Below are 16,291 nucleotides of genomic sequence, written 5' to 3' on the forward strand. Positions count from 1 at the left end.
CTGATCGATGATAAATGACGACAAAAGAGTGACTAATTTAAGCCGCTGCTGCAGGTGGGGCCCATTGGCACTCATTGTCTGGGACCAACACTTTCATTTCCACATCAGATTTTGACCCAAAGCAAGAGAGAGAAAAACAGAGGAGGAGAAAAGGAGGAGGAAGAGACAGAAACACAGAGACAAAGGGAGAAAGCAGGGATGAAAAAGAACCCCCAAGAGTGACATAAAGGGGTTAGATTGTATATGGTGGAGGAGGAAAGAGGCATGAGGTAGAGCCAAGACTACACAGCCTTGAGATTCTGCACTCCTGACATTCATCAGCACTGGTTGCAGGTTCCTGAGAAAATCTTGGGGCCCCGGCAGTTAGTTTACAAATTAAGCACTGTGACAAAAGTTACGTGTGGGTCCTTTCCAAACAGAGGATGCACCTTGGATGGCTCATTCGTGGCCTTAGAAGATGTGGGTGCAAACATCCATTGTGCCAGGGTTTCTACCAGAACACAAAGAGCCTCTTCTCAAGATTTCTATTATTTACGATGGTAATATCACTTCTTTTAAACCCTGATTGCACCTGCTGAAATCATGATTCTGGCACGAAATTGTGAGCAATGAGACGCTGTGTTGAAAACTGCACGAGGGACTAAAGAAAGAAATATCTGAGAAGTACTTGATGACACTAGTAAAATGTGTCAATAGGTTTGGAGAGCTGACTGGGATCCATTTAACCCTTTTGCAAATTAAATTGGCGATATCATATGAAGAAGGATTGACAAAAATAGTAATTAAAATATATGAATTCGTGATAAAGAGGAATGTAGTGGATTGACTATGAATGCCACCAGGAAATTGTATCTTCTACTTAAGTTGTAACTGAAGAAGCCAGGGTAGATTGGGAGTTTGCAAGTCAGATCTTTTAGTCAGCTATTCCCGGGGTGTTAGTGACTGTGGCACCCTGGCTTTTGACAGATAAGCAAAACTTTGCAGGAAGGGTTAATTCACCAGAAGACAACAATCCTGGAATAATAATAAACCACTAAGGTGTAAAAGTCAGCAGAAAGATCCTCAAACTTATTTAGAAATTGAGGGAGTTGAAAACACTTCTCAGTTTACCTCATCCTGACCACTAAACGAGAAAAACTTTCCAAAGGAAGCTTAACTCCTTTCCAGGTCTCTGCTTTTGTTTCATTGTTGCAGATATATTCATTCAAATATCCCTGGTCAGATGTAATTTTTACTTACATTGCTTCACTAGTGCTTTGCGAGACGTGACTCGTATTGTTACATTGATGGTTTTTAAAATTCCTGAGTTGCATAAAGCCAGGCATCACTCTATTGATTTGATTGATTCATACTGAGTAAACAGCCCCTAGTTTAACTTGTTAATGTATTCCTTCTGATAATGACCTGATGCTCTTGTGATGTGTCTTAGGGTTTTGTTTCTTGGTGGTATGCCCCGGATCCCCACAGTTACCTGGCAATCCCCCAGGTATGTACTCAGTACCTTGTTGTATCACCCCTGGGTAACTCATGATGGCGACCCAAGTGTCTCTGAATGTGTGTGACCCTTGCCAGATCTGTGCCACTCGCCCACACTGTGCACCTCTCCTACCCTATCTGTGCCTTCACCAGCTTTGTACCACATGTCCTTTGCTCTCGCCCCCCCTTCCCTCATACTGTTTCCATCCTTCCCCCAAACACTTTCTTTTTTTTCTGTGTGGTCCCTCATATATCATGCACCCGGTCACCCATTTTCTGGCACCCACACCCACTGGAAGGATCATATTTCTTGTGCTCCTTCACCCACTCTGTGTCCCTTGGCATACACTGTGCTCCCCCCGCGTCCCTCGCCCATTCTGGGCCACCCAAGGCTGGCTTTAACACTGGTGGCGCCCTGTGAGACAATGTTTGTTGACACTGCCCACCCCTCCAATGACCCCCTCTGCCACGGATTCCCTACTAGCACCCTTCCACAGTTCCCCTCAAGTCTCCATAACCACAGTCTCTCAGATTTATTTAGTTTTATTGCACCACTCATACCAATGTGAGGTGTCAGAGCGCCTTACACCACACACACATTGCACAGAGACAATCATATGTGTGTTATCAGTGTATAGGAAATGTTACATCAGACAGGACTACAAGGTGTAGTGAAGGAGTGACATGTCAGCGATACTGGTAGGCAATATAGTTTAAGAGACCTTATTCTGGAAAAGGACAAATTCAGAATTTAAAACGTACCATCATTTTTAGGGGTTCTCTTTAATAACAAGAATTGGTTTCTACCCAAATGAACACTTTTGTCTAGATTAGGATAATGAAAAACTAAGCAAAAAAACATATATCTCTAACATATACCTTGCAGTTTGCATGTAGCTCTTTGATGACAGTTAATAGCTCCGTGTTCTATATGAGGATTTTGACTTATAAAAGACAAGGGACAAAAGGAGCTCTCTAACAGAAGCAGTAACACACTGACCTATTTACATTATATGCACTTTGTTATCTGCTTGGTACACGTTCTTAGCAGCAGGCATTTTAACCTTCTTGTGCTAACTTAGGATGAGTCAAAATTACCATAAGACAAACATCTGGTCTCTTTCCAGGAAGACAATTAATAACAGGAGTTATCTTGACATTTTAATTGATGCCTGAACATTGCTGGAGGCCAGGACTGCAGTAGCAGGTGCTGTCAAAATGAGAATATACTTGCAAAAATGACGCCCACACCCCAAGTCAGCGCCCGGTGCAGTGGCACCGATCCCACCGCCCCAGAGTCGGCCAACACACACACACACACAGGCACGCACTCACACACACACACACACACGCACGCACGCACACACACACACACACACTACACTCTCTGTGGTCCTTCACAGGTGAAATTCACCCCAGACAAAGCTCTATAGAAACCCTTGCAGAGAGCACCTCCACTCTCCCAGGGGGCTGCGGGGGCAGTGGAACTCTCTCAAAGTGACGTCACACTTCCTGCAGATTACACTTCTGTTGTTGGCACACACACGCGCACAGATGCGCGCGCACACACACGTGTGTTGCTGTGGAGGGATGTTGTTGGTGGGCAGCGTGTGGGTGCCTTTCTTACTGATTAAAGAGGTTTTTAAAATATGTCACCACAATTGGACTTTTTAAAGCACTTATTCCCAAAGATACTGGCCAGTTTTCTTTACTTTTTCATACTACAGCTGTTGTATTCCCCTAGGTTTTAGAGAATTATACCACTGGTTTCCCTGAAGCAGCTCCTATGTTGAGCTTTGCATCAATGTTAATATTTTTTTTTAGAAAATTGATTGTCTTATAAGAAGTTAATTAAAGTTTGATGATTTAACTCAGGTCTATTTATGTCTTGTGCTTTGTAAAATGGTCCGATCATTTCTTTTGTTTGCCTAAAGCAGATTTCAACATAAGTAAATCAATAAAAGCATGTATAAAAACTGTTTTTTTTTGGTCCGGAGTTTCCTCCAAGTATTTCCCTGTTCTTTCCCCGAATCAGGACACACCTTGCCCCGCCCCCTGCCGGTGACGTCACTGGGATGGCTCTTGCTCAGAGCCACTCACCTGAAGTGAATATAAACCATGGAAGAGGCAGACAGGGACAGCAAGCACCAGGACACCGGTCTCCTGCGACCCCAAGACAGCTGCACCCCGACAGTAGAGACATCTGCACCCCGCAGCAGAGACGACTGGTCCCTGCTGACCCAGAGACGTCTGATCCCTGCAGGACCAGAGACAGCAGCCGTCTGCAGGACCAGAGACAGCTGCCCCCTGCTGACCGAGAGACGTCTGTCCCCTGCAGGACCAGAGACAGCAGCCGTCTGCCTGCACCAGTGACGGGCGCTCGTTCGGGATAAGAAGGCTTCAAGGCGCACGATGCTGCTGTCTACCTTCCAGGTGAGGCTCTGTTCCAACCCGCGTGCTCTCGCATCGCTCAGCCGCTGTGTTCACCTGTTGTGTCTGTTGTTTTCGAGGCACTTCCTGCCTCTATGACTGGGAGCCGAGCTCCTCTTACCAGACTTCCATGAGTGTTAAAGAGGTTTCACTTCGCGTGCAGTGCGCATCAGAGGCGCTGGGACCATTCTTGGAGGGGAGAGAGAGGCACACCCCTAAAGGCACAGGGAAACGTGTCAGTCTGTCTTTGAAAACACGACACGTGCCGCCCGAGGAAACACATCGAAATGCCCTCTTAATTGTTCTTTCTCTGTCTAAAATCTTTCAGATTGTGTGGGCTGGTGTAGCGCCTCCTGCACCCCGTGTTGCAGCGCTGCTGTGCCACATACAGATGGTTAACAGTTGTTCATTCTAGATTTTGTAACATTTTTGGCACTATCTGTCCACAGACCGGTTAAAGCGCTTTCATTGTTTACACTTCTTAAAATTGTTGTTGAACTGAGGGTGGCACTTTGATTGCTGGCCTCATGGTTCAGGGATGCATAGACGCTCCACTGTGTCCCGGCCGCACGCACAAAAGAGTTGAAATTTAACATTTCTTGGAAGAGGCGCCCTTGCCTGACCCTCAGGGGTCACAAACACAAAAAATACCTTCCTAACATCAAACACTTTCTTCTTTCAGAAATCAAAGCCCGTCCTCTCGCTGTCCAGACGGACCCACACTGCGGCCCTGGAAGGTAGGTGTCACGCAGGTGCACACGGGGGCTCAGGGAGGGGGGAGGAGGGGAATGTTCTATGTCCTAGGGTTTGGTAAATGTTCTGTGTCCTAAGGTGTGTTAAATGTCCATGTCATAGGGTTTGTTAAATGTTCTGTTTACATAGGTTTGTTAAATGTTCTGTGTCCTAAGGTGTGTTAAATGTCCATGTCATAGGGTTTGTTAAATGTTCTGTTTACATAGGTTTGTTAAATGTTCTGTTTACATGGGTTTGTTAAATGTTCTGTTTACATGGGTTTGTTAAATGTCCATGTCATAGGGTTTGTTAAATGTTCTGTTTACATAGGTTTGTTAAATGTTCTGTTTACATGGGTTTGTTAAATGTTCTGTTTACATGGGTTTGTTAAATGTTCTGTTTACATGGGTTTGTTAAATGTTCTGTTTACATGGGTTTGTTAAATGTTCTGTTTACATGGGTTTGTTAAATGTTCTGTTTACATAGGTTTGTTAAATGTTCTGTTTACATGGGTTTGTTAAATGTTCTGTTTACATAGGTTTGTTAAATGTTCTGTTTACATAGGTTTGTTAAATGTTCTGTTTACATGGGTTTGTTAAATGTTCTGTTTACATGGGTTTGTTAAATGTTCTATTTACATAAGGTTGTTAAATGTTCTGTTTACATGGGTTTGTTAAATGTTCTGTTTACATAGGTTTGTTAAATGTTCTGTTTACATGGGTTTGTTGAATGTTCTGTTTACATGGGTTTGTTAAATGTTCTATTTACATAAGGTTGTTAAATGTTCTGTTTACATGGGTTTGTTGAATGTTCTGTTTACATGGGTTTGTTAAATGTTCTGTTTACATGGGTTTGTTGAATGTTCTATTTACATAAGGTTGTTAAATGTTCTGTTTACATGGGTTTGTTAAATGTTCTGTTTACATGGGTTTGTTAAATGTTCTGTTTACATGGGTTTGTTAAATGTTCTGTTTACATAGGTTTGTTAAATGTTCTGTTTACATGGGTTTGTTGAATGTTCTGTTTACATGGGTTTGTTAAATGTTCTATTTACATAAGGTTGTTAAATGTTCTGTTTACATGGGTTTGTTGAATGTTCTGTTTACATGGGTTTGTTAAATGTTCTGTTTACATGGGTTTGTTGAATGTTCTATTTACATAAGGTTGTTAAATGTTCTGTTTACACAGGTTTGTTAAATGGTCTGTTTACACGGGTTTGTTGAATGTTCTGTTTACATGGGTTTGTTAAATGTTCTGTTTACATGGGTTTGTTAAATGTTCTGTTTACATGGGTTTGTTAAATGTTCTGTTTACATGGGTTTGTTAAATGTTTTGTGTCGTCGGGTTTGTTAAATGTTCCATGTGCTTAAGTTTGTTAAGTGGTTTGTGCTCTAGGGTTTGTTGTGTGTTCCAGTGTGTACTAACCTGCCGTAGGTCTTCGTTCAGCCTCGTCTTCTTGTCCGCGTGATGCTGCCTGAGATCCGCTTGAGCTCGTTCTCTTTCTGGTCCAGATCCGCTGGATTTCTTGTCTTACTCTACCCTGGTGAGCAGTAGCTCTGATCCTCTCTCTTCTTCCTGTGCAGCGCTGGAAGGGTCCCCCCTGGAGAAGGCGGTCACCAGCAGCTTTGCTTCCTTTATCCATGGAGTCCAGTTGGATCACCTGTCCCAAGCGGTGCGACACCGCAGCAAGCGCATGATCCTGGACAGCATCGGAGTTGGACTGGTGGGAAGCACAACGCATGTGTTCGACATCGCCCTGGGATACTGTCAGGTAAGATGAGGCCTGGAACGCACCAGGCAACATATTATGGAACAATCATCCTTTTAAAGAGAACCTCTAGACCACAGGTGCACAGCATCACCCTAGATACTACAAGGTGTGATCAGGCCTAGACCATTTTAGGAAAGACTCTAAGGAGCATTGAGTGAACTATTTCAGGGGTCCCAGGACAAACAAGGGTTACAGGGCTCACATTTTAACAATCAAAGCCTTTAGCCACTTGTGTCCTGGGGTTTAACTCTACTATTGAGAACAAAACTGAACTAAAGAAACTGAACACCAAGCACACCCCTTTAGCACTTGACCCCATTGGTAGCAAATGTGTGCTGTTTCAAGTCTTACTCAAGGAGGTGGTGTGGGATTGAATGAAACGTCTATTAGCAATTATTACAAACATGTCCCGCCAGCCTTTTCAGTCAAAGCGAAAACGTACTGTGCCTCAGTCACGTAACAGAATACTGTACATAAAATATTAGAGACAAGACAAACATGACACACAATAATTAATGTAACAATTTCTGTTTGAAGAAACAAATGATTTTCTGTCCTAGGAAATTGTATGATCTCTTCAGTATCAACTCTGGCCCACTGCCCTATCAAGATACAGGTTAGTGCAGGTCTTTAGCCTCCTCCCATTTCTGGGTTCTCCTCCCCCTCTATCAATCCTCACTAGAAGCAGGACTAAGATTGTGGCAGCATATAGCATTTTCTCAAGTCACCGTTGCTTAATGCTTTTCTCTTACACTGTACATTAATCTCTGTAGTCCTGGGAAGATCGGTTGAGTCTTGCGGTGGCTATATGTGTGTCTACCAGTGGTCTGTGGTTCCCCACGGCCCACCAAGGGGAGGGGTTCTGACCGGGCCTGGGACCACCCAACGCTATTGGGGTGTCTGGGACAGAGGACGATGCAGACCCCAATCCACCAGCACTGATGATTTTATATTTAGACCCTCCTTGCTTCTTCCTTCAGCATCAACACAAATCCACACCCAAACGAGGAGCAATGCCACACTAGTCACAACGATGGTCCAGTGGAGGGTGGGAAAGGACAGCTGAGGATGGTGTATGTTCTCGAGGAAGTAACTTCTCACTCAAGTTGTTTTTAATTTCAATTAAGGTGATGTGTCTCAGTTCTTCAGCCCCCCCTTTAGTCACACACTTAGGTTCAGTATGGGGAGAATGAGACATGTGATGTTGTGATGTTAGTGAGTGCCTAAGTGTTTACACACCACAGGTGCCACAGAGTCTCGAAGCCTCACCGCATAGCCTGACAGTGCATATCTCTCCTGAGTTGCAGGTAGCTGTGCTTTGCTTTACCTGCCTCAACTCCTCGCAGTCCTCCTTTTCAAGGCAACATGGTCTTCGTCCAGGGCATCCTCTCAAGCCCCTTTCACAGCGGTCAGTCAGTTCTTCCCCTCAAGGCAGGTCTCGGACGGCTTCTTCAGGCAGATTTGTAGAACATCCTGGTTCCGGTTCTCAAACCTGGCGAAGAGGCGTTAGCAGTCAATGACAACAATTCTCAACCATAGAAAAGCTTCTCATGACCACTGGTGGGAAACCCAAGCATTCTGGTAGAGAAATCCTCAAACACTGGCTAGTAGGGTCTACCCAATACGTGTTCTAATTTTCAGGATAGTTTGTGCATTCCACAAGTACAAGGGTTTAAGGCAGTTCCTGACTTTTGCACATTCCTCCTAGACAGGTTGATCTAGTCATTACCTCACAGTATTGAGAGGGCAGTGAGTCTCTCCTCACGGGACACCCAAAATAAAGGCTCACCAGCTACCACTCAGCTTGTTGGGGTTTACACTTCTGAGGAGCAACAGAGCTGCAAAGAGCAGGGGGATTCCCCTTCATTTCAGTAGGACCATCTGTCTCCTAACCTTCCCATCCTAGAGTCTGGTCCACTTCACAGGGCCTCAGGATTGTTTCGCGGTGCCCTGAAATTCACATTGCTGTCTGGAGCTCTCTCCAACCACCTTCTTATGACCACTGTGGTTCAGGACACCAAAAGGGGTTCCTAGGTTGCTACAGTTGCATTTAGAGCACATTCATTCCATGCACATTTAATTGTACACTTAATCCACACACAAGCATGTCATACATGTCCCACATGGATGCAATGATGGAGTCATTTGCAGGGCAGAGGTAGAGCACTTTCAAACACAGGAGAGGCCAGGAGGTAAACTCTCCTTGGCCAGTAACAGGCACAAAAGTCTGTTTGTCCACTTGATTTGTTCTTGCCTCCTCTGTCAATCTTCCACAGCCCGGGGAGCTGAGGGCAGTCACGTTCAGATAATCAGAGAGAGTAGTAGTGGAACAATGACTAATCCCTAATTGTTCCATTACTATTTTTTCACTTCTCACATAGATTTTAATAGGGAAACATATGAGATGCTGCAAAATAGGGTAGTACACCGGCTCTATGGTTTATCCCTTTTTTAACGAACACTTTTTTCACAATTTGTTTGCACTGCTCATGAAAAGATTATCTCAAATCACCCATCCTCTTTTGACACAATCATTTTTCTTCTGTAAAGAATCACACAGAAGGATACAACTCTTTTTCTACTCTCTCTGATTACCAAGAGAGGTCATTAAGGGCTGTCTGGGACCCCAGATGATGACACTGGGCACATAATTGTGTATTGATGGGATACCAACTATCCTGAGGTGATTCTGTGTATTCTTTTGTTGTTCTCCTTTTGCTTTCTCTTGTACACTCAGCATCATAGCGAGTCGTAATAGCCCCAAGAGGAGTATATCCAGAGGTATACACTCAGCATCTTTCTAGTCTTATGAGTTCTAATTGATTTTTCATGTATTAGAATTAGGGGGATTGAACCCTTTTGAGACTTTAAACTTCTCTCAGACCATTCTTTATGATATTTTAACAATTTCACAACAGGTTTCTGCTGCTACGTGATCGATAGACAAAAACATACTGTCAATTACATCCTGGGAAATACTGTGAACAAAGTTGTACACAAATAGTTCTGTGTTTGATGTTCCATGGATTAAACTTCAGAGTTAGACAACTATCTACCATTAGATAGCGAAGGTCCCAAAAAGCTGAGGTTGGTCAACATGCCAACGGCATTTGGATTGTGGGATAAAGATACATTTCATCTCTCTGTGACCATGTTAACAAGGTTTTCTGCTCCTTACAATGGGAGGTGAAGACACCTGTAAGGTTAAGAAGGATGGGTTAGAAAGTTCTCACCACCTATGGCTGGGAAGAGTTTAGAGCTCGGTGCATCTTGCGGGATAGTGTCTGTGCACTTTAAGGAGTAAACCTTGCTCTGGGATAGTTTATCTCCTACGCAGCCTATGCCCTGGTACTATCATGAGCATGACTCATGTAGGGGTATCTATATTCCCAAGTGCCTCCTGATAAACCCCACAGAATGTATAAGTTGGTGCATTGTTCACTCATAAGAGTTTCTCTCTTTCTCCTCTAATAGGACCTGTATCCCTCTTCTGCAACCAGTTCTGTTTACGGACGACATGGACTGCGGCTCTCCCCCACTCTAGCTGCATACTCCAATGGAGTTGCGGTAAGTCACCGGGCAGCTGCCTCTCATTCATTCAAGTGATTAACCTATGAATATTATTATTATTATTATTATTATTATTAATTGCGTTTTGTTAAGCGCAAGCAACCCGGAGGCCTCGTAGCGCTAAATATGTGTGTAATGTCAGTGCAACTGCTAAACTGAAGGGTGAGAGGGGAGATCAGACAGCTTTACACTTTGACTGAATCCCCACCCCTGGTTTACATCAATATGGTTTAACACCAAAATATCCTCCCAGGTGAGATCTTTGAAATTCTAGGATGAACATGCACACTCCATGGACGTAGTGATTGGACATGGATCTGGTTCCCTCCTTGTTGTGTGGCATACAGACTATTTATTCTCTAAAAGATTCTAGAAGGAGATGACGTAGATTCTATGCTAAATACTGGGTCCTGTTTTCCTGCTCCTCTGCCCTCTTTGGAAAGGGGTTCTATCAGACAGTAGCATAGCTGACTGTCCAATTGTGAATTATGGGATCATCTCCCTTCTTTAATATGTTTCTATAGGGCGGAGGAATAGTCAATCTTCTGAATGACATCATGTCTCCTCTGCCTTCTGTACTGAGCTCCTATTGGTCAATGGAATTGTCGCTCTGGTGATTGGCAGACCTTGGATCCTCCCTCTTCAGTACTGGGCAGCAGTGCTGTCTCTGAATATTCTTTAAAGGTCCCTTAACTCTCCTCTCCTCTCTTCACAGACTCACGCTATGGACTTAGATGACACCTGGCACCCTGCCACCCACCCCTCGGGTGCCCTGCTGCCTGCCCTCTTGGCTACTTCTCAGATGCTGCCTATGGGTTCGAGGCCCAGCGGTGCAGACCTCCTGCTGGCATTCAACGTGGGCATCGAGGTGCAAGGAAGACTCCTGAGGTTCTCCAGTGAGGCCAGCAACATCCCAAAGAGGTACGGTTAAGCCTTGACTTAATTAATCTTATTACACCAAGATGATATATACTTCGAGGAGCTATGTGCTATGCTAATAGAGGTTTTTTTTAATCGAGGAGTAATGTGTGAGGCCCCCAAATGGCATTTACATTTCAAGCAGTTATCCATAGTGTCTACAGATGGCATTAAGATGTAGAGGGTCCATGCATGATGCCCACAGAGTGGGCCCGATTCACAGAACTAACTTAAGACTAACTTAAGGCAAACGTACTACTTTTGGTAATCACAGAACGTACTTACTACATTTGGTATTCACAGAATGGATTTACGACTACTAACTTTACGTCCGCACTCGGGCCGGAGATTCCGGCCCGGTGACGGAGATTCCGGCCCAGAGGCGGAGATTCCGGCCCAGAGGTGGAGATTCCGGCCGGGTTGTGGAGATTTTCGGCCGTAGCGTAGTCTCCGCCACCGGCAGGAATCTCCATCTCCGGGCCGGAATCTCCACCTCCGGACTGGAATCTCCGGTCCGAGTGCGGACGTAAAGTTAGTAGTCGTAAATCCGTTCTGTGAATACCAAAAGTAGTAAGTACGTTCTGTGAATACCAAAAGTAGTAAGTTTAGGATTTTGTCTTAAGTTAGTTCTGTGAATCGGACTCAGTGTGTTTAAATAACTAGGGCTATCTATATTACTCACAGAGGACGTCAATCAAATTAACTTGCATGTATGATGCCCTCAAAGGACAGCAGCATCATCAGGGAGTACATGTAATGCCCATAGAGGGCGCCACTAGCTCGGTGAGATGACCACTGTGGGCATTTATACCCCCAAAAGAATGTGCGATGAGCACAAAGGGCAACAATAATGCCAAGAGGTTCATTTGATGTTCCACAGATGCCAAAACTATGCCTCCAAGGCATGGTTGATGCCCTCAAAATAAACAAATGCAAATGGCTCTTAGTAGGTTGTAAACATTAAATGTTCCTAATGTGCCAATACCCCACCATATCATTAGTATACATGTCTGGCTTCACTACATGATATAGGTAGCATTACGTATTACATTGCTGACATTACTGTGATTCCTTAGAAATAAAGGTCCAATATTAACTTGCTTTGGCCCACCTCACATGCAATGCACAAAATGAAGGGAAAGGACAACTAACAGCTGTAAGAACTTGAAAGCACCTGGACAGTGATGCTATTAGTAACAGTCCAGGAGGATAAACACCCCCTTTCCCCTTCTTGGTCATGTTTCCGCTTCGCCTCTCACATAGAAGGTAGAAAAGCCAGCATGCTTGGCATTTCATTGTCAATCTTAGCATTTCACCTGTGGTGCATAGGCCTCATTTTATCATTTACATTACCCATGTGATATTACAGCTATTATTAAAGGGGCTCTTTAGCAAATGATATCACAATATATTTAACAAATAACCACATTATCAAACAAAGGGACCTTCTGGAACCCTTACTGTTGGCTTCTTTTAATGATGTGTAAGATTGGGTAAGAGGATACTTGTTCTAAGATGGTTCCTTTGTTATTCCACCTCTAATGTTACTGCCATACGTCATTACATGCCTGTCATGAACTAGTCGTGTTTTTACTCTTCACATTAATCACATTACTTCACTTGGCCTAAATGTCTGCTTTTTCTCTGTCTCCTTCCAGGTTCCACCCTCCCTCTGTGGTTGGCACCATGGGCAGTGCTGCTGCAATAGCCAAGCTTCTTTCCTTGAATGAAGACCAATGTGCCCACGCTCTGGCAATTGCCGCTTCCCTGGCAGGGGCACCCATGGCCAATGCCGCAACCCTTGCCAAGCCTCTACACATTGGCAATGCCACCCGTCTTGGGATGGAAGCAGCGCTTCTAGCCGCCCGTGGGATGGAGGCCAACCCCCTCATCTTGGATGATGTTCCCGGCTGCTCAGGGTTCAGCGCTTTCTATGGTAACTACCAGCCCTCACCCCTGGAAATGCCAGGTGAAGAATATAGTTTCCTCCTTGAGAAGCAAGACATCGCCTTCAAGAGGTTCCCTGCACACTTGGGCATGCACTGGATCGCAGACGCTGCCATGTTAGTTAGGAACCGACTCGTCAATGTCATGGGTTGCTTCAATACCTCCGCCATCCAGAGAATTCTTCTGAGGGTCCCAGTGTCCAAGTACATCAACAGGCCCTTCCCCGAGTCAGAACACCAGGCCCGACACTCCTTCCAGTTCAATGCGTGCACAGCCCTCCTGGACGGAAAACTGGGCATGTCTTCTTTCACTGAGGACAACCTCATGAGACCTGGACTGATCAACCTGCTGGAGAAGGTGGTGCTGGAGCATCCTGTAGACAATGAAGCCAACTTTGACAAGATGTACGGAGAGGTGGTTCTTCTCCTGGAGGACGGGACTCTCCTGTCGGGGCGGTGTGATACCTTCTATGGGCACTGGAGGAAGCCCCTCAGCCAAAACTCGCTAATTGAGAAATTCCGCTCCAATGCTCTCCACGTGCTGCACCAAGACCAGGCGGAGGACATCATTGAAATGGTGGAAGATATAGAGTGCCTGGAAGACAGCTCAAGTCTGGCCTCCTCCCTGCAATAGGCAGCTGTCAATCAGAAATATATGCAACAGCTGTCTTTGCCCTGAACTGTATCCCTTTTAAAGCCAGCAGTGAGGTCCAATCCTGCTGGAATCTCGGGAAATGTGGAAAATATCTTGTTAAAAATTCTTGTGTGAATTATAACAGGCCAATCATAGAAATATATTTACCATTTCAGAGTGGCCCCAAACAGATGAACCTTATAGATGCCTGGCTCCTTGTACCTTCCCAATGGGGGACAGTCTGATACTACCTCTAGATTGACTCTATCCGAGTAATTCGTTTTGAACTAAAGTATTTATAATTCAGTGCACTGCTAATTTAAGAAGCAATTTTGTATTTTCTATTAATTATATTTATATTTCAATAATAGTGTGATTGGCTACTTTAATGTAACTTTCAATGTTATTATTGCCTATCGTTGTTGTGTAGTTTTACGCAGGGCATTGGCTGGTCCAAGGCTTGTATTTTTGTAAATCATGCTGTCCTATTTATAGAGAAGGCCTAACCCATGTACCATGTGAAGACACTTAATCCTGCAGGACTGAGTGATGAACAAATAAAGGTTTCCCAAATGGTGGTGGTCGACACTGCTTGAAACCATCTGACCCTGCTAAGATGGGCCATGGTGATGTGGCTGCTGCTTCACCAGGAGAAATCTGTCAAACTCTCAGCTGCTCCATGGGGCACCCAGCAATCACATGCAAGCTGGTAGCACCGGGCATCACCCAGCCACAATATCTAATATTTCCTCTTTGGACACAGACTTTAAGTGAGCCCTGGAGCTGAGGGGTTGTGTGGCCTGTGTTTACCAGCTGGCCTCAGTGAAGCCAGGTATTCATCTGATGTGAAATTGCAGAGGATAAGCATCAAGTCACAGGGCAGCTCAATTTCAGCCACAGAGCAGAAGTGAATTAGAACTAAAATACATTTGATTTCTATCATCCGTTTGTACAGGAACAAGATTTATTTTTGTGTGAACTGAATAAACTATTTATTAACTCTGAGCATTGCATCTATTGAATAAATAACAAGCATGAAATCCATAACTGTGACTCAGGACTGAGAAACATCGCAGGTACCAGCATGCATTCTGGTATGTCTTATACTGAATATTTGTGATTTTCACTTTGCCAAATGAAATAGGTCAAATACCCACAGACCAGGAAGTGTTTACAAAGGCGCAGTTCTGCCACGACGGCGTCGAAGAAATTTGGATTATTCAAATTCTTACATGTGCATTTGGAGCCTGTCTGGTTTTCTAACCTTCAAATTCTTTTTCTACTCTCTTCTCCACTTCCTCCACTCTGACCACCAGGACCTGTTTTTTGTGAGAAGCCATTGAAAAGTCAGTCAGGTTAAGGGCAGCTTAGGAACTGTGGGGCACAAGGGTCAGAGTTAGTGTTGTGTGTCTGGTACTGAAGTAACCATCAGAAGAGCAATAGACAAGGGTTCACTGTGCCATAAGAATCAAGCTAAACCCTACTGACGAGCCCCAAGTTGGGCAAAGCCATTCTGGATTTGCCTGTGCCCTTTGCCTGGAGGGGGTCTTGACTGGAAGTTCAAGACTCACTGTTCCTATGAGGGGCAGGGCTGGTACTAATTTGCACAAGGTGGGTGTTTGTCTAGACTGGCATTGTGGGCGGAAAATGATGTGCTGGAATGCAGCCCTGGTCATTGCCAGCAGCTGAGATTAATTTAAACATTTCTTCCATCTCCTTGTTGTTGTTGCAGTTGATTATCTCTGTGTGATGGGGATGAACTCCTCCCATTTAGTAATAAATATTTGCCATTCTCCCACCACACACTTGGTCTCTCCTATATTTACTACTAATTCATGTAGTTAAGTGTGTGGAAATCGCCACCACCATGGAAAAGGTCTCTACACTAAAAAGACAAGGGAGACAGAGGTGACAGTCCCTGGCTGCAAGTTTGTGAATTGTTTTGTGGTGACGCGTGCCTGAGAGTTCTTCTATGTCATGGAATCTGTTCAGTCGGATTCCATGACAGGCAGTTACTCTCTGGGCCCCTCTTTGGCAAGACATGTCCTTATGTCCCTCGTTACAATAAATCCCCTTTATTACTAAGAAGTCTTCAGAGGTCATCATTTCATGTATGTTGCAGGACACGAGTAGTACCCGAGTGGTAATACTTCACATACAACACAATGTAGTTTGTGAATCAGACACATTAATTGTGGTTTCCTTACGGGTGCCCCTACCACAAACGCTTTGATGTTATATGTTGGTAATTAATTAATGGCATGGGTAACACACCTACATTTGCTACTTGAAAAATATTTGGTTATCAATATTAGCAGTAACTGATCTGATTAATAATTTTTAAGTAGGCTATAATTGGGAAACTGCTTGACTGGAGAGATACCCCACTGGATCATATACCTGTTCTTAATAATTTACAAGATTAGAAAAGCCCCTTCCTTCCATGAGCTAAGGTTACAGCTGAAATTGCAGATTTGGACCACCTCCTGTTGTAGGAAAATGGGTGTAATATAGTACAGTGCCCTGACCGAGCTGTTTACTTTTTACTGACCTATATAGGAAACCTATGCACTGACCTATAACAGAGGAGGAAATTCAAAGTCTGCACCTATAAAGGGATGAGACAAGGATGTGAGCCCATAGACCACCAGACGAGGTAATACAGGATGTAGACAGTATTAGAAATAATTATCTGAATATTTTCACTCAGTACATACATTTGAATAATACTCATGGAATTTATATTAAAGTACAGGAGCAATTGATTAACAAACTCTCTCAAATTAAGGTTATCATCGACAGTCCCTTAGATGT

General features: G+C 44.1%; 1 protein-coding gene across 1 annotated transcript; it reads left to right on the top strand.

Moving 5' to 3' along the window:
* Nucleotides 1–3,669: 3,669 nt before the first annotated feature.
* Nucleotides 3,670–14,480, top strand: LOC144785661 (cis-aconitate decarboxylase-like). Its single transcript, XM_078664460.1, has 6 exons — nt 3,670–3,909; nt 4,589–4,643; nt 6,222–6,409; nt 9,884–9,976; nt 10,695–10,900; nt 12,556–14,480. Exons 1-6 carry the CDS (start codon nt 3,889–3,891, stop codon nt 13,475–13,477), a joined length of 1,485 nt encoding a protein of 494 aa, XP_078520586.1. The 5' UTR covers nt 3,670–3,888; the 3' UTR covers nt 13,478–14,480.
* Nucleotides 14,481–16,291: the final 1,811 nt, after the last annotated feature.

The sequence above is a fragment of the Lissotriton helveticus genome, chromosome 10 (genome assembly GCF_964261635.1).
Source record: "Lissotriton helveticus chromosome 10, aLisHel1.1, whole genome shotgun sequence".
Taxonomy (NCBI): domain Eukaryota; kingdom Metazoa; phylum Chordata; class Amphibia; order Caudata; family Salamandridae; genus Lissotriton; species Lissotriton helveticus.